Source organism: Stomoxys calcitrans, chromosome 2 (genome assembly GCF_963082655.1).
Source record: "Stomoxys calcitrans chromosome 2, idStoCalc2.1, whole genome shotgun sequence".
Lineage (NCBI taxonomy): Eukaryota > Metazoa > Arthropoda > Insecta > Diptera > Muscidae > Stomoxys > Stomoxys calcitrans.
Window position 1 is genome coordinate 85348996 of NC_081553.1, and position 19940 is coordinate 85368935.

The following is a 19940-nucleotide window of genomic DNA, read 5'->3' on the forward strand; positions in this document are numbered from 1 at the left end:
GGGAAATATATAAAATTAAGATGGGATATACTTGAGGGAATTATAGGGGCAAATTCGATGAAGTCTGAAATTTTTGTTGGACACTTTCTCCATTATAGTTCACTATAATGTGCTAAAAATGGAAACAATGTGTTACTGAATCACACTAGGCATTTTTATGTGCACCAATCAGTTTTGTAGAAAAGTCAGTCAAGGGGAATGTAAAGAAAATCGTTGCCACTTACCTCTCTCTTTCTCTTACAAAAGTGAAAACTGACACAAATACTTAAAAATTTGTTTAGGTTGACTATCAATTGTGTTTTTCCTCCAACTACTTTTTATTCATTTCAGCAAAATGGATGGATTCCAATGGCTTAGTCATTCTCCTACCCCATGGCTATGATGGTGCCGCCTCCGAACATAGTTCCTGCCGCATTGAACGTTTCCTTCAGCTATGCGATTCCAAGGAATCTACACCGGACAGCGATAACATCAATGTACAAGTTGTTAATCCCACAACACCTGCCCAATATTTCCATGTGCTACGCAGACAAATGGTGCGAAACTATCGTAAACCTTTGATTGTTGTGGCACCAAAAATCCTCTTACGTTTATCGGCTGCCACTTCGGGTTTTCGAGATTTCGAGGCTGGTACACAATTTCAAAATATCTTAGGTGATGCCACACCACAACCGGATGCCATTAAAAGGGTAATTTTATGTTCGGGCAAACACTATTATGCCTTGGCCGATGAGAGGCAAGCAAAGAATTTACAGGACACTGCCATAGTGCGTTTGGAGTCGCTGTGTCCCTTCCCTGCCTACGAATTGCAAAAGGAAATGCTGAAATATAAAAATGCCAAAAGTAAGGACATTTTAAATGAAGGAAATTTTATCTATTTTATTTTTTAATTTTTAGCTTTTGTTTGGGCCCAAGAGGAACATCGCAATATGGGTGCCTGGACTTTTGTTAAGCCACGCTTTGAACACCTCATTGGAAAGGAGGTAAGTTATCAGCATTATTTTACATAATTTAATAGCCATGTCGTTCTGGCTACATGAAAAGCATCCGTTGCCTTTACTACACTCATAGAAAAAAGTTTGCTGAAAATAGCAAACACTGTGTGCTGAATATAAGTAGAAAATTTTGCTGCTATTGTAGCAGTAGTTCTGCTATTACAGCAATAGTACTGCAATTTCAGAGTATCAGGCTTACTGTTGAAAAGTCTATTGTTTCCTGAAAATGAGTGCTGCTTAATTATGAAGGGGATGTTGGAAGAAAAAAATAGAACACATATGTAAATGTGTGTCTCAGTGGATGTTTGGAAGTGGAAGTTTTGATACAAAAGGCCATGCCAGTCGTGTGCATATGAGTAGAGCAATCACTTTATATTTTATATCAATTTATATCAATGGATGGATCAATATCAATCAATGGATCCACATAATAAAATCACCTCTTCCAACAAAATTTCTAAAATAATTCTAAAAAATGCCTAAGTAATCAAAACAAGTAACAGACATCCATAAAAATAAGCATACAATTGTTTTTTTTTTTTCAGCAGACTTGTGTACTCAAAACAGCGAATTTTGTTAGTTAAAATAGCAGTAAGAAATGTTTGCTAATACAGCAGCCCTTTGTATGCTGAAACAGCAGTAATGTCTGCTTTCCCATTCTCAGCAGACAAAAACTGCTGTTTTAGCAAACATTTTTCTAATAATAAATTTGGTTGAGTGTAGTTACAATATATTACATTCCCTAAGCGTCACATAGAACAAATCATTGACTTTATTAAAACAGGCTACTTCAAAGTCACAGAAGTGCGTTTCAGAACTTAATCTGAAGTTAGTTTCTTCAAAAAACAAAACCTTTGTGTTTATAACGGCAAAAGCGACCAATGGCAAATTTGGTGAAAATCGGACTTTCAAAGCTGGATTACAGATAAATGGATTAAGTCCATAATTGAATCTTAATCGATAGGTTTATTTCACAAGCAATATAAAGTGTTTTCTAATTGGGACTGGACAACTTTGAATTTAATTTGTGAACGTACTTTTACTCTAATCATCAAATTGTACGTGACAATTTATTTAGTAAATTCAACATTTAATCATGGTAAAGTATGATCAATTTCGTAGAGATCGGTTAAAATTTAAATATAGCTCCCATACATATGTTCATCCGATGTTGAGAAATATTGAAATAAAGTGCTCATTTGTTAACCGATTCCCTTGAAGTTTGGCAGAAAGAATTTTCTTCTGATTCCTAATTATACTGTTGAATTTCATAGAAATTGGTTCAGATTTATATATAGCTACCACATATATATATCGCCCGATTTTCATTCCCAGAACCACTGCAAGCGCATTTATTGACCAAACTTGCCAAAACTTTCTACAACGCCTTCCTCGACTACTGCCACAATATTTACAAAGTTTGGTCGAAATGAGTTTAAATTTAGATATAGCTCCAATATATATGTTCGTCCAATTTTGAGAAATATTGCAATAAAGTGCTAATTTGTTAACCAATTCTCTCGAAATTTGGCAGGGAGGATTTTCTCATGACTCTTAATGTTACTGGTGAATTTCATAGAAATTGGTTCAGATTTAAATATAGCTGCCATATATGTATATCGCCCGATTTTCACTTCTAAAGCTACTGCAAGCGCATTTATTGACCAATCTTGTTACTGGTGAATTTCATAGAAATTGGTTCAGATTTAAATATAGCTGCCATATATATATATATCGCCCGATTTCCAATCTTGCCTAAATTGTACACAACGCTTTCCTCGATGACAACCACAATATTTAAGAAGTTTGGTTAAAATCGATTTAGATTTAGATGTAGCTCCCATATATATGTTACTCAGATTTTGGGTAATTTGTTGTCATTTGCCTACCGTCGTTATTACATTTTGAACATATTTGGTTTGCTCGAAATTTGATACGGGGATTTTAATGACCCATCTGAAAACATCCGCCGAGGTCGATCAAAATTGATTCAGAATTATCTATAGCTCCCACTTTGTATTTATAGGGTAGGTGGAGGGTATTATAAAGTCGGCACCGCCGACTCTTGCCTTTCCTTACTGGTTTGACTTCTAAACTGTATACATTTTAACTGAATAATCAGATGCGGTCAATTTTCGCGGCAAAGTATTTTTTAAATTTTGTCACAAATCCAAATCATGCACAAAAATGAATATCAAACTACAAATGCCTTCGCAAATTGCAAAATAAGTTGTCAATATCTGCCAAAATTTCAACAAATAGAAATTAAAACTCGAATATCCCCGAAACCAGTGGAGATATTGTATACTTCAAGATTTTTGAAAATAGGACCAAAAATGAAGATTTGGTAGCCCGAACAATTTTTCGAAATGCAGAGGTGACCAGCTTTTGGACCTACCAATAGGCGCCCGCCCACCTAGTGCATTGACATTTTGAACACGATCTCGCTAACACATCAGTTCTAAAGAAATATCTCTACCAGTTCTCAACAAAATCATGCGGATCATGCCATCCTCAGATAAGATGGTCAATTTACTATCCGTAAATATGTTCATACTCGACGTCCTCGTGTTAGCAACCCACCACTTTAAGTATTTCGTGATCGCCCGGATCTCTGCATGCAGTACCGTATTATGGTTAGGCAGTCGAAATCTGATCTCAGTCCCTGGGTTCTCAATGTAGACCCCCAGGCCCACTCTGTCTTTTAGCTTTGATATGTAGCATGATCTTCCAGATGGCAATACCAGAGTTCCGTCAATCAATGACTGTTTCGCTGGCGGCATTGCCTCGCACTCGAGTGTCGTCTCAAGTAACCGATCGAAAATCTCTTCCATTTTTTGCTGAACCCGATAATGGAGTGTTTGAGCTATGTTAAAGGGTTTACGTTTTTGCCATGTTACCAAGTCCTTATTGGAAAACCGGATAATTTGCTTTTTGCTGTAATTGAATATCACCGAACATTTATCCCATTAGCCGAACTTACGAACTTACCGAATTACGTTCCAAGCGCCTAGATCTTCTGCGCTCAATCTCTGACCTTCTGTCTTTCACCACTTGATCTTTCCCTCGGAGTTTTGGTCGTCCCTGTTTGCGTATACCACAGTGCTTGCCTTCAAAAGGCTTCTTCACTGGAGCTTCTTCATTCATTCTGACAATATAACTCAGCCAATGCAACCGTTGTATTTTGATACGTTTAACTGTGCCAACGTCATGTCATACAGTTCGTGGGTCATACGACGCCTGGTCGATACATTTACAAACTGATCGATACATTTTACGAAGAATCTTTCTCTCAAACACTCCAAGCACTGCCTTGTCTGCTTTCACATTTCGTATAATCTTCTCCAGCAGGATATTTTGGACACCACACGGTAAGCTGTCTTCCTGTCTGAAATCTCGTTTGGCATTGAATGTTTCCGAGGGATTCTTTTCTTATCTTCTTATTACGTCACACTTTTGCAATTGTCGAAGCATTTCTGCCTCTCTGATTGAGGTATCTCCAAAACATGCATTCTGAACGAATCAGCCGCTTCTCGGGTGTCGAAAAACGTTGACACCTCATTTTATTTTTTACCTACGGGAATAAAAATAAGTCATTTAGTGCCAAGTCAGAACTATAAGGATGGCTCTACAAATCGATGTTTTGAGTGCTCAAAAATGCAGTGGTTTCGTATTTTTGGAGCATTCCTTTCGAATAATCGAAACGAAAAAATGCAATATTGAATGTATGCTAGTCCCACTAGTGCCGAAGGTTGTCTCAATCTCACGAAAGGGTCACATGACGACTGTGCAATATCAGTTTGGGCACAGCATCAATGGATTTTGGAACAAGAACTGATTTTGGACGGACTACACGAAATTCATCTTGGAGTGAACTACGACCTCGGTTGAATTCTCCATGATGGAGCTTCATCGCCAAAAATGTAATTAAGTTCATCGATGCACTGTTGTTGAGTTAATCCACGTGTGACGAGATAAATCTTTTAAGTTACTGTAAACAACACAAATAGCATATGTCAAAACGTTCTGAGTACGTACAACCTCAAAAATGTCATGCTATACGACAGAGCTGTTAGTTGGCAGATTGCAACATAAGGGTTGTCCAATCTCGAAATATGAAAGCAAACCCTCGTATGCGTTGGGGAGGAGACTAATTCCTCTGTGATTGACACATTCTGTTTTGTCATCGAGTATGCGTTCTTCTAGCCAGATCGGGCAGGCGAACTGCCTCCGGTCTCATCGTGTTGCCTCCGGTCTTGAATAGTTCAGCTGCTTACCCATAGGCTCCTGCTGCCTTGTTTTTCTATTGTCAGGTCACTGCTACTTGCACCTCATTCTGACTAGAAGGTAAGCATTCTATAGCATCATTGGGATTGGTTCTGCCATATCCTCTCCACCGTAATTGTAGGTCACTGGCAGTTGGGTAAAATGTTATTTTCATTTCCCAAGTACAACATCTGTATCAATTACCACATTTCCTTCTTTGACTGTGCAGGAATACCAAATTTGATGTTTGATTCCTTGGTAAAACTTCAGGACTTCATTCTGACTCCTGTACATTTCGAATCGCTCACGTCTTTCCATTTCCTTTTTCTTCTGCAAAATTCACGTTTCTCCACTCTGCTTTTCTCCCGTTATCTCTCCTTCATCTGAAGCCTTGCTACAGACTGCAGGATTGCTCTGTATACCTCATACTTGGCTTAAGTAACTTCTGGTCGCATCATGGATTTCTTGGGGGGGGGGCATCTGGTAACCAAGTACAAATTTTCAATGAAGTGGGCAATGGTTTGCCACTGCTCCTTTATATCACACAGCAATATGTCTTCTTATTTTCATCTGGTTGAGGGTTAAAACTTATTCACCCATTTGTAATATCCTGTACCGTAAAGTTGGTACCCTTTTTACTAAAAAGCTATTCGGGTTTAAAGAAAAATCCAAGTTTTCTAGCCTAAATCTACGTTACTTCTCCTAATACTTAGTGCATTAAAACGTTTCACACGCATATTTCTAGAATGATTAAATTATGAGTTAAATTTCCTCTGAATTACATTCTATGAATATAAAAGACCAAGAGCGAGATCGAGTGGAAGGGGGAGGAAGAAGATTGAAAGTCAAGTCTTCATGTTGTAGTAGCCAACTTTTAAGTGAACAATTATTGCGATTTTTAATCTTTCGCATAATCGCATTACACAACTTAAATAACTTACTACTTAATTGTTTGATTCAAATGGGAAAATCTTCCGAACGTTTCATTTCCATTCACTGCAGTAGACCTACACATTTTACTTATATTTCCACAACAAATGCATCTGCTGGCATAACCATGAAAATAACTTTAACCAAGTATTTAACTTTTATCTGTTAAGTCTGACATTGGAATACACAGAGAACAATTTTTGCAAATTTAAGACTACATATAAAATGAGAATTGTGAGACATGCAAGCGCTCACTGCTTCAGCAGAACTCGTATCCGTGCAACTCTAAGTCATTAACATGAAGAGTGGAAACCAGTTCTGCAAATATATATTGTGGTTGCCCAAAAAGTAATTGCGGATTTTTCATATAGTCGGCGTTGACAAATTTTTTCACAGCTTGTGACTCTGTAATTGCATTCTTTCTTCTGTCACATATCAGCTGTTACTTTTAGCTTGCTTTAGAAAAAAACGTGTAAAAAAAGTATATTTGATTAAAGTTCATTCTAAGTTTTATTAAAAATGCATTTACTTTCTTTTAAAAAATCCGCAATTACTTTTGGGGCAACCCAATAATTAATATATTTCAAGCATTCACAGTACCGATTTTTGACTTTCTGTCATTAGGCAAACCAATGATGGCGGTGACGAGGATACCGCTGAAGCAATCCTTGATGAAGACCTAGTATATCTCTGAGAAGCAAAATAATCAAGATCTAAATCTGAGGTTAAAATGCGAAAGACTTAAAAGAAGATGTTTCCCTCCAAATTGCACTCGTTAATAGGCAATCCATTTTTACATTACTTGAGGCATCTTCATTGTTAAAGGAAACTTCGATGTTTCCACTAACATTCCCAGTCTACTCTTGAACATATCGAATGAAATGCACCCATGGACTTATGTTCTTCTGTATGGATACAATAATGAGCAGTAGTGCCCCTCGCTGATATACTATACAAATTTGCCCATGAGCATTTCAATGAGGAACTGAAGGCCATCGGAGCGCAGAGCATTAGCATGTCTGCCTATGACCCTGAACGCCTGGGTTCGAATCCTGGCGAGAAAATTAGAAAGATCTCTTTAGCGCTAGTTATTCTCTTCTTATGCTGACGACATTTGTAAAGTACTATGCCATGCATAGAAGCCATGCAAAAAAGGTGTTGCCCAAAGAGGTGTCGCACTGCGGCACGCCGTTTGTACACGGTTATAAAAAGCAGGTCCCATATCATTGAGCTTAAACTTGAATTGCACTGCACTCATTGATATATGAGAAGTTTGCTCCTGTTCGCAGATCTGCTACATTCAGACTAAAGCCCGGTACGCAGCTCTAACGCAATTTTTGATAGCCAACATATGGTGACAAAAAACGACAAACTACAAAATCCGCAAAAATATTGAACACGTATTATGGCTGAATAGGCAACAAATGGCTTTTATACCCACCAACATAGGATGGAGGCATACTTATCTAGTCATTCCGTTTGTAGCACCTCGAAGTATATATGAAAAGTATATATATTCTGATGAACCTTGAAGTCGAGTGCGAGGCAATATAGGGTAGGTGTAGGGTATTATATTATTATAAAGTCAGCACCGCCCGACTTTTGCCTTTCCTTACTGGTTTTGTATACATTTTTAGTATAATCCATGGTGGTGTATTCCCAAGATTCGGCCCGGACAAACTTAGCATGCTTTTATTTTTTTTTTATACCCACCACCATAGGATAGGGGGTATATTCATTTAGTCATTCCTCATTTGGATAAAGCTGCCATATAGACTATGGACCCATAAAACAGGATTTTTTTTTTTTTTTTTTGCCCAATTTCACTGAAATTTGCCACGACGAATTCTGTTGGATTTCTCAAAAATTTTACCGAGTATGGTCAGGATCGTATTACATTTGGATATAGCGGCCATATGTACGTACCGGACTGCCGATTTAAGGTTTTAGGCCCATAAAAACCATATTGACAAATTTTGCTGAAATTTGACACAGTCCTCTCATCATCCGTACTGAGTATGATTTAGATCGGACCATATTTTGATCTATTGGGTCCATAAAAGGCGCATTTATTAGCTGATTTCGCTGAAATTTGGGACAGTGATGTGTGTTAGATCCCTCGACTAGCTTTTACCGTGCAATTTTCAGAATTTGTTTTTTTAAATTGGGTTTATATATGTACATATATATCCGAGGTTTTGGGTACCCAAAGTTCGGCCCTGCCGAACTTGATGTATTTTTACTTGTTTAGTGCTTATCTTGTTCTCGATGTTTAAGCCTTCGGCTGGCTATCAGTTTGAAGCCCAAATCAAGGTTTTGTAGCGCGAGTCGAACTCAACGTATTTAATAGGAGTCGGATTCCGGTTCGTAAATAAACAAGCTTGCTTCGACTCCAAAATACTCTTCCGAGTGTCAGACTCCGCTGTCCTGGCGTAAATACATCATACAATCTCTACAGAGATTTCGGACATGCCAGGTGTAAATTCGTAAACAGTTTTCTTCCTCGATTGATAGTTCATTGAACCTGCCAATTGCTCGCATTAGCTACCAACCAACAGTTATAAGTTGAATTTACAAGGAGATATTTGATCTATGAACCTCAGTATTGGGCAAGTACAAATTAATCGCTTTCGAACATTCTTAAGTGAACGATAATCCGTAAACTGTCCGTACTAAAATACCAATCTCCGAAATATACCTTCCCCCATAGAAAGATTTTTTTGATTATTTTGATTAAAATTTTTATTGGACTATTTTGTTAAGTGCAATTAATTATTTCGTTTTACTTATTCTACTCTCTTTTTCTCTCTCTCTCTCTCGCTCTCTTCACACAAAAGCTTGTTTACTGTGGACGTGTTGAAGCGCCAACATCTGCAACTGGCATTGGAAAAGTGCATAAACGCGAAGTCGAAGAAATTCTACAAAGACCCTTTCAACTGTAATGCCAAGATAGACCACCACAACACAGTAACGATGCCGCAAACAACGAACAGCCATCAGCCAACCACAAGGAACATGGGAGAGAATATATGAATACCAAAACAGGCAACAGGATTCGCTGCCAGCTGACCAACACAGCCAGCATTTAAAAAACCCAGTTAGGCATTGAGTCATTCAGCTTGCTAACAAACCATCCAGCCCAGCCACCCAGCCAACCAGTCATCAACAAGCATAACATGCCACACGCACGTTGTGCCACACGCCAACACTCTCTCTTCCAGATGTGGCTTCCTTTAATGGCTACATCCTTGCGGGCAACATTGCTAAACGGAAATTTAATAAATAAAAAAGGAGTGCAGGAAGACAAACCAAAAAAAAAAAAAACATGTAAATATATGGCCAGCTAAAGATATGTATCATAAGACACACTTCCATACAAATACACACACACTCCATTCTGCTGATCAACTCTAGCCAACACGTAGCGTTAACCAGGAAACGGATGTGACCCTGACATTGGTCCCAAAATGAGTAAAAACGAATCTAGTGCTGGTGGTCGCTGGATGGTTAACTGGCTGGCTGGTTGGTGCTGCTATTCAGTCCGGCATTGTTTGTACAAACCTCTCGTCCTCTCCCTGCTCTTTCTGCTTCTGCTACTGTTTCTATAAAAATATAATAATTTTTTAATAGCTTCTTTTATGATTTTGTATTACTTCGTGACCGTAAAGTATACGCCGGAAGTGAGACTTAACTTGTCTGTTTTGCAACAATCATCCGTTCTAGAAACATCCGTTCTCCTACACTGTTTGACAGCCACACTCACACACAGCTTGCAGGAAGTGTATACATTAATTTAATAACAATGTTGTTCAATTTTAAGAAAATTGTGCATAATTAAAAAATAAATTTATTAAATTGGTACAAATTATATTTAGACATTCTATTTTGAACTTTTCATAACCGCAATTTGTTCTGTTATGGCCTGTAGCCCCATTAACCAGGCCAAACACCAAGGTTAATTAAAAGGTCATAACCTTTTGAATTATTAATATAAGCTTTAAAACAACACTTTAAGGGGGTAAGATCATATCTTATGCTCCTATTTGGCATATAAAAGTCAAAGTGAATATGCTTGTTGGTTAGTTTATATGCAGAGAAAAGACTTTCATACACTTAGACCAAGGTAAATACGATTGAAACCTACGCAAATTGTATTGAATTTTCAAGTTCAAAAATCTAAGGAAGTCGCAGCAACTTCAAAAGAACCTAAAATATTTTGGGCAAATCACTCAGGGAATGCAACAAACCACATTTTTTCACCACAAACTTCACTTCTGTATACTCATCTCAAACATTTTTGGGGCATCGAAAATTTAAAATTTTCATAAGGCTAACCCCTTTCATAAAAAAATGCGAAAAATATGAAAATGAAAATTTTAAGAAATACTGTTTATTTTATGATTCCTCTTTGAATTTCGAATTGCGGAATGGTTTTGGATTGGCGAAATTCGAAAAACTGAAGGAGTTACAGCGTTTTCGACCTTGAAAATGTAGCAATTCCAAAACCACAAAAAATCTCTATCATGCGATTTTGAGCTTGTTTTTTGGGCAAATCGCTTAGGGATTGCAACAAACCACATTTTTTCGCCACAAACTTCACTTCTGTATACTCAACTCAAACATTTTTGGGGCATCGAAAATTGAAAATTTTTTATGAGGCTAACCCCTTTCTTAAAAAATGCGAAAAATATGAAAATGAAAATTTTAAGAAATACTGTTTATTTTATGATTCCTCTTTGAATTTCGAATTGCGGAATGGTTTTGGATTGGCGAAATTCGAAAAACTGAAGGAGTTACAGCGTTTTCGACCTTGAAAATGTAGCAATTCCAAAACCACAAAAAATCTCTATCATGCGATTTTGAGCTTATTTTTTAGCAAATCACTCAGGGATTGCAACAAACCACATTTTTTCGCCACAAACTTCACTTCTGTATACTCAACTCAAACATTTCTGGGGCATCAAAAATTGAAAATTTTCATAAAAAAATGCGAAAAAAATGAAAATGAAAATTTTAAGAAATACTGTTTATTTTATGATTCCTCTTTGAATTTCGAATCGCGGAATGGTTCTGGATTGGCGAAATTCGAAAAACTGAAGGAGTTACAGCGTTTTCGACCTTGAAAATGTGGCAATTCCAAAACCACAAAAAATCTCTATCGTGCGATTTTGAGCTTGTTTTTTGGGCAAATCACTCAGGGATTGCAACAAACCACATTTTTTAGCAATTCCAAAACCACACAAAATATCTATCATGCGACTTTGAGCTTGTTTTTTGAGCAAATCACTCAGGGATTGCAACAAACCACATTTTTTCGCCTTAAACTTCAATTCTGTATACTCAACTCAAAAATTTTTGGGGCATCGAAAATTGAAAATTTTCATTAGGCTAACCCCTTTCATAAAAAAAATGCGAAAAATATGAAAATGAAAATTTGAAGAAATACTGTTTATTTTATTGCGATTTTGAGATTGTTTTTTGGGCAAATCACTCAGGGATTGCAACAAACCACATTTTTTCGCCACAAACTTCACTTCTGTATACTCAACTCAAAAATTTTTGGGGCATCGAAAATTGAAAATTTTCATAAGGCTAACCCCTTTCATAAAAAAATGCGAAAAATATGAAAATGAAAATTTTAAGAAATACTGTTTATTTTATGATTCCTCTTTGAATTTCGAATCGCGGAATGGTTTTGGATTGGCGAAATTCGAAAAACTGAAGGAGTTACAGCGTTTTCGACCTTGAAAATGTGGCAATTCCAAAACCACAAAAAATCTCTATCGTGCGATTTTGAGCTTGTTTTTTGAGCAAATCACTCAGGGATTGCAACAAACCACATTTTTTCGCCTTAAACTTCAATTCTGTATACTCAACTCAAAAATTTTTGGGGCATCGAAAATTGAAAACTTTCATAAGGCTATGTTTTTTGAGCAAATCACTCAGGGATTGCAACAAACCACATTTTTTCGCCTTAAACTTCAATTCTGTATACTCAACTCAAAAATTTTTGGGGCATCGAAAATTGAATATTTTCATAAGGCTAACCCCTTTCATAAAAAAATGCGAAAAATATGAAAATGAAAATTTTAAGAAATACTGTTTATTTTATGATTCCTCTTTGAATTTCGAATCGCGGAATGGTTTTGGATTGGCGAAATTCGAAAAACTGAAAGAGTTACAGCGTTTTCGACCTTGAAAATGTGGCAATTCCAAAACCACAAAAAATCTCTATCGTGCGATTTTGAGCTTGTTTTTTGGGCAAATCACTCAGGGATTGCAACAAACCACATTTTTTCGCCACAAACTTCACTTCTGTATACTCAACTCAAAAATTTTTGGGGCATCGAAAATTGAAAATTTTCATAAGGCTAACCCCTTTCATAAAAAAATGCGAAAAATATGAAAATGAAAATTTTAAGAAATACTGTTTATTTTATGATTCCTCTTTGAATTTCGAATTGCGGAATGGTTTTGGATTGGCGAAATTCGAAAAACTGAAGGAGTTATAGCGTTTTCGACCTTGAAAATGTAGCAATTCCAAAACCTCAAAAAATCTCTATCATGCGATTTTGAGCTTGTTTTTTGAGCAAATCACTCAGGGATTGCAACAAACCAAATTTTTTAGCAATTCCAAAACCACAAAAAATATCTATCATGCGATTTTGAGCTTATTTTTTGGCAAATCACTCAGGGATTGCAACAAACCACATTTTTTCGCCACAAACTTCACTTCTGTATACTCAACTCAAACATTTCTGGGGCATCAAAAATTGAAAATTTTTTATGAGGCTAACCCCTTTCATAAAAAAATGCGAAAAATATGAAAATGAAAATTTTAAGAAATACTGTTTATTTTATGATTCCTCTTTGAATTTCGAATTGCGGAATGGTTTTGGATTGGCGAAATACGAAAAACTGAAGGAGTTACAGCGTTTTCGACCTTGAAAATGTAGCAATTCCAAAACCACAAAAAATCTCTATCATGCGATTTTGAGCTTGTTTTTTGGGCAAATCGCTTAGGGATTGCAACAAACCACATTTTTTCGCCACAAACTTCACTTCTGTATACTCAACTCAAACATTTTTGGGGCATCGAAAATTGAAAATTTTTTATGAGGCTAACCCCTTTCTTAAAAAATGCGAAAAATATGAAAATGAAAATTTTAAGATATACTGTTTATTTTATGATTCCTCTTTGAATTTCGAATCGCGGAATGGTTTTGGATTGGCGAAATTCGAAAAACTGAAGGAGTTACAGCGTTTTCGACCTTGAAAATGTAGCAATTCCAAAACCACAAAAAATCTCTATCATGCGATTTTGAGCTTATTTTTTGGCAAATCACTCAGGGATTGCAACAAACCACATTTTTTCGCCACAAACTTCACTTCTGTATACTCAACTCAAACATTTCTGGGGCATCAAAAATTGAAAATTTTCATAAAAAAATGCGAAAAAAATGAAAATGAAAATTTTAAGAAATACTGTTTATTTTATGATTCCTCTTTGAATTTCGAATCGCGGAATGGTTTTGGATTGGCGAAATTCGAAAAACTGAAGGAGTTACAGCGTTTTCGACCTTGAAAATGTGGCAATTCCAAAACCACAAAAAATCTCTATCGTGCGATTTTGAGCTTGTTTTTTGGGCAAATCACTCAGGGATTGCAACAAACCACATTTTTTAGCAATTCCAAAACCACAAAAAATCTCTATCATGCGACTTTGAGCTTGTTTTTTGAGCAAATCACTCAGGGATTGCAACAAGCCACATTTTTTCGCCTTAAACTTCAATTCTGTATACTCAACTCAAAAATTTTTGGGGCATCGAAAATTGAAAACTTTCATAAGGCTAACCCCTTTCATAAAAAAATGCGAAAAATATGAAAATGAATATTTTAAGAAATACTGTTTATTTTATGATTCCTCTTTGAATTTCGAATCGCGGAATGGTTTTGGATTGGCGAAATTCGAAAAACTGAAGGAGTTACAGCGTTTTCGACCTTGAAAATGTGGCAATTCCAAAACCACAAAAAATCTCTATCGTGCGATTTTGAGCTTGTTTTTTGAGCAAATCACTCAGGGATTGCAACAAACCACATTTTTTCGCCTTAAACTTCAATTCTGTATACTCAACTCAAAAATTTTTGGGGCATCGAAAATTGAAAACTTTCATAAGGCTATGTTTTTTGAGCAAATCACTCAGGGATTGCAACAAACCACATTTTTTAGCAATTCCAAAACCACAAAAAATCTCTATCATGCGACTTTGAGCTTGTTTTTTGAGCAAATCACTCAGGGATTGCAACAAACCACATTTTTTCGCCTTAAACTTCAATTCTGTATACTCAACTCAAAACTTTTTGGGGCATCGAAAATTGAATATTTTCATAAGGCTAACCCCTTTCATAAAAAAATGCGAAAAATATGAAAATGAAAATTTTAAGAAATACTGTTTATTTTATGATTCCTCTTTGAATTTCGAATTGCGGAATGGTTTTGGATTGGCGAAATACGAAAAACTGAAGGAGTTACAGCGTTTTCGACCTTGAAAATGTAGCAATTCCAAAACCACAAAAAATCTCTATCATGCGATTTTGAGCTTGTTTTTTGAGCAAATCACTCAGGGATTGCAACAAACCACATTTTTTCGCCATAAACTTCAATTCTGTATACTCAACTCAAAAATTTTTGGGGCATCGAAAATTGAAAATTTTCATAAGGCCTCTTTGAATTTCGAATCGCGGAATGGTTTTGGATTGGCGAAATTCGAAAAACTGAAGGAGTTACAGCGTTTTCGACCTTGAAAATGTAGCAATTCCAAAACCTCAAAAAATCTCTATCATGCGATTTTGAGCTTGTTTTTTGAGCAAATCACTCAGGGATTGCAACAAACCACATTTTTTAGCAATTCCAAAACCACAAAAAATCTCTATCATGCGATTTTGAGCTTGTTTTTTGAGCAAATCACTCAGGGGTTGCAACAAACCACATTTTTTCGCCTTAAACTTCAATTCTGTATACTCAACTCAAAAATTTTTGGGGCATCGAAAATTGAAAATTTTCATAAGGCTAACCCCTTTCATAAAAAAATGCGAAAAATATGAAAATGAAAATTTTAAGAAATACTGTTTATTTTATGATTCCTCTTTGAATTTCGAATTGCGGAATGGTTTTGGATTGGCGAAATTCGAAAAACTGAAGGAGTTACAGCGTTTTCGACCTTGAAAATGTAGCAATTCCAAAACCACAAAAAATCTCTATCATGCGATTTTGAGCTTGTTTTTTGAGCAAATCACTCAGGGATTGCAACAAACCACATTTTTTAGCAATTCCAAAACCTCAAAAAATCTCTATCATGCGATTTTGAGCTTGTTTTTTGAGCAAATCACTCAGGGATTGCAACAAACCACATTTTTTAGCAATTCCAAAACCACAAAAAATCTCTATCATGCGATTTTGAGCTTGTTTTTTGAGCAAATCACTCAGGAGTTGCAACAAACCACATTTTTTCGCCTTAAACTTCAATTCTGTATACTCAACTCAAAAATTTTTGGGGCATCGAAAATTGAAAATTTTCATAAGGCTAACCCCTTTCATAAAAAAATGCGAAAAATATGAAAATGAAAATTTTAAGAAATACTGTTTATTTTATGATTCCTCTTTGAATTTCGAATCGCGGAATGGTTTTGGATTGGCGAAATTCGAAAAACTGAAGGAGTTACAGCGTTTTCGACCTTGAAAATGTGGCAATTCCAAAACCACAAAAAATCTCTATCGTGCGATTTTGAGCTTGTTTTTTGGGCAAATCACTCAGGGATTGCAACAAACCACATTTTTTCGCCACAAACTTCACTTCTGTATACTCAACTCAAAAATTTTTGGGGCATCGAAAATTGAAAATTTTCATAAGGCAACCCCTTTCATAAAAAAATGCGAAAAATATGAAAATGAAAATTTTAAGAAATACTGTTTATTTTATGATTCCTCTTTGAATTTCGAATTGCGGAATGGTTTTGGATTGGCGAAATTCGAAAAACTGAAGGAGTTACAGCGTTTTCGACCTTGAAAATGTGGCAATTCCAAAACCACAAAAAATCTCTATCATGCGATTTTGAGCTTGTTTTTTGAGCAAATCACTCAGGGATTGCAACAAACCACATTTTTTCGCCTTAAACTTCAATTCTGTATACTCAACTCAAAAATTTTTGGGGCATCGAAAATTGAAAATTTTCATAAGGCTAACCCCTTTCATAAAAAAATGCGAACAAGTAAGAAGGCGTTAAGTTCGGCCGGGCCGAACTTTGGATACCCACCACCTCGGATATATATGTGAACCACATTTCGTCAAAATCCAGTGAAAAATGCATACCTTAAGCCCCATAGCAGCTCTATAGATATCATCCGATTTAGACCAAATGCTTGTAAGTACAAGTCATTGTTCAACCGAGAGATCGGTCTATATGGCAGCTATATCCAAATCTGGACCGATCTGAGCCAAATTGAAGACAAATATCGAAGGGCCCAACACAAGTCATTGTCCCAAATTTCGGCGACATCGGACAATAAATGCGCTTTTTATGAGCCCAAAACCTTAAATCGAGAGATCGGTCTATATGGCAGCTATATCCAAATCTGAACCGATCAGGGCCAAATAGAAAAAATAAGGCAAATCACTGTCCCAAATTTCAGCAAAATCGGATAATAAATGTGGCTTTTATGGGCATAAGACCATAAATCGGAGGATCGGTCTATATGGCAGCTATATCCAAATTTGGACCGATCTGAGCCAAATTGACGAAGAATGTCGAAGGGCTCAACGCAACTCACTGTCCCAAATTTCAGCAAAATCGGATAATAAATGTGGCTTTTATGGGCCTAAGACCATAAATCGGAGGATCGGTCTATATGGCAGCTATATCCAAATTTGGACCGATCTGAGCCAAATTGACGAAGGATGTCGAAGGGCTCAATGCAACTCACTGTTCCAAATTTCAGCAAAATCGGATAATAAATGTGGCTTTTATGGGCCTAAGACCATAAATCGGAGGATCGGTCTATATGGCAGCTATATCCAAATTTGGACCGATCTGGACCAAATTGACGAAGGATGTCGAAGGGCTCAACGCAACTCACTGTTCCAAATTTCAGCAAAATCGGATAATAAATGTGGCTTTTATGGGCCTAAGACCATAAATCGGAGGATCGGTCTATATGGCAGCTATATCCAAATCTGGACCGATCTGGGCCAAATTGACGAGGAATGTTGAAGGGCCTAACACAACTCACTGTGCCAAATTTCATCCAAATCGGATATAAAATGTGGCTTTTATGGGCCTAAGACCCTAAATCTGAGGATCGGTCTATATGGCAGCAATATCCAAATTTGGACCGATCTGAACCAAATTGACGAAGGATGTCGAAGGGCCCAACGCAACTCACTGTCCCAAATTTCAGCAAAATCGGATAATAAATGTGGCTTTTATGGGCCTAAGACCCTAAATCGGCGGATCGGTCTATATGGGGGCTATATCAAGATATAGTCCGATATAGCCCATCTTCGAACTTAACCTGCTTATGGACAAAAAAAGAATCTGTGCAAAATTTCAGCTCAATATCTCAATTTTTAAAGACTGTAGCGTGATTTCAACAGACAGACGGACAGACGGACAGACGGACGGACATGTCTAGATCGTCTTAGATTTTCACGCTGATCAAGAATATATATACTTTATAGGGTCGGAAATGGATATTTCGATGTGTTGCAAACGGAATGACAAAATGAATATACCCCCATCCTTCGGTGGTGGGTATAAAAATATGAAAATGAAAATTTTAAGAAATACTGTTTATTTTATGATTCCTCTTTGAATTTCGAATTGCGGAATGGTTTTGGATTGGCGAAATTCGAAAAACTGAAGGAGTTACAGCGTTTTCGACCTTGAAAATGTAGCAATTCCAAAACCACAAAAAATCTCTATCATGCGATTTTGAGCTTGTTTTTTGAGCAAATCACTCAGGGATTGCAACAAACCACATTTTTTCGCCATAAACTTCAATTCTGTATACTCAACTCAAAAATTTTTGGGGCATCGAAAATTGAAAATTTTCATAAGGCTAACCCCTTTCATAAAAAATGCGAAAAATATGAAAATGAAAATTTTAAGAAATACTGTTTATTTTATGATTCCTCTTTGAATTTCGAATTGCGGAATGGTTTTGGATTGGCGAAATTCGAAAAACTGAAGGAGTTACAGCGTTTTCGACCTTGAAAATGTGGCAATTCCAAAACCACAAAAAATCTCTATCATGCGATTTTGAGCTTGTTTTTTGAGCAAATCGCTCAGGGATTGCAACAAACCACATTTTTTAGCAATTCCAAAACCACAAAAAATCTCTATCATGCGATTTTGAGCTTGTTTTTTGAGCAAATCACTCAGGGGTTGCAACAAACCACATTTTTTCGCCTTAAACTTCAATTCTGTATACTCAACTCAAAAATTTTTGGGGCATCGAAAATTGAAAATTTTCATAAGGCTAACCCCTTTCATAAAAAAATGCGAAAAATATGAAAATGAAAATTTTAAGAAATACTGTTTATTTTATGATTCCTCTTTGAATTTCGAATTGCGGAATGGTTTTGGATTGGCGAAATTCGAAAAACTGAAGGAGTTACAGCGTTTTCGACCTTGAAAATGTGGCAATTCCAAAACCACAAAAAATCTCTATCATGCGATTTTGAGCTTGTTTTTTGAGCAAATCACTCAGGGATTGCAACAAACCACATTTTTTCGCCATAAACTTCAATTCTGTATACTCAACTCAAAAATTTTTGGGGCATCGAAAATTGAAAATTTTCATAAGGCTAACCCCTTTCATAAAAAAATGCGAAAAATATGAAAATGAAAATTTTAAGAAATACTGTTTATTTTATGATTCCTCTTTGAATTTCGAATTGCGGAATGGTTTTGGATTGGCGAAATTCGAAAAACTGAAGGAGTTACAGCGTTTTCGACCTTGAAAATGTAGCAATTCCAAAACCACAAAAAATCTCTATCATGCGATTTTGAGCTTGTTTTTTGAGCAAATCACTCAGGGATTGCAACAAACCACATTTTTTACCAATTCCAAAACCACAAAAAATCTCTATCATGCGATTTTGAGCTTGTTTTTTGAGCAAATCACTCAGGGGTTGCAACAAACCACATTTTTTCGCCTTAAACTTCAATTCTGTATACTCAACTCAAAAATTTTTGGGGCATCGAAAATTGAAAATTTTCATAAGGCTAACCCCTTTCATAAAAAAATGCGAAAAATATGAAAATGAAAATTTGAAGAAATACTGTTTATTTTATGATTCCTCTTTGAATTTCGAATTGCGGAATGGTTTTGGATTGGCGAAATTCGAAAAACTGAAGGAGTTACAGCGTTTTCGACCTTGAAAATGTGGCAATTCCAAAACCACAAAAAATCTCTATCGTGCGATTTTGAGCTTGTTTTTTGGGCAAATCACTCAGGGATTGCAACAAACCACATTTTTTCGCCACAAACTTCACTTCTGTATACTCAACTCAAAAATTTTTGGGGCATCGAAAATTGAAAATTTTCATAAGGCTAACCCCTTTCATAAAAAAATGCGAAAAATATGAAAATGAAAATTTTAAGAAATACTGTTTATTTTATGATTCCTCTTTGAATTTCGAATTGCGGAATGGTTTTGGATTGGCGAAATTCGAAAAACTGAAGGAGTT

At 36.2% G+C, this 19940-nt stretch overlaps 1 protein-coding gene across 1 annotated transcript in view; it reads left to right on the forward strand.

The window, feature by feature from the left end:
• Nucleotides 1-10059, forward strand: part of LOC106087844 (probable 2-oxoglutarate dehydrogenase E1 component DHKTD1 homolog, mitochondrial) — a 71848-nt gene extending 61789 nt beyond the window's left edge. Inside the window, exons 10-12 of the mRNA XM_059362858.1 lie at nucleotides 331-843; nucleotides 898-983; nucleotides 9029-10059. Coding sequence (XP_059218841.1) covers nucleotides 331-843; nucleotides 898-983; nucleotides 9029-9133 — 704 coding nt within the window. The 3' untranslated portion in view covers nucleotides 9134-10059. The remainder of the gene's footprint in view (nucleotides 1-330; nucleotides 844-897; nucleotides 984-9028) is intronic.
• Nucleotides 10060-19940: the final 9881 nt, after the last annotated feature.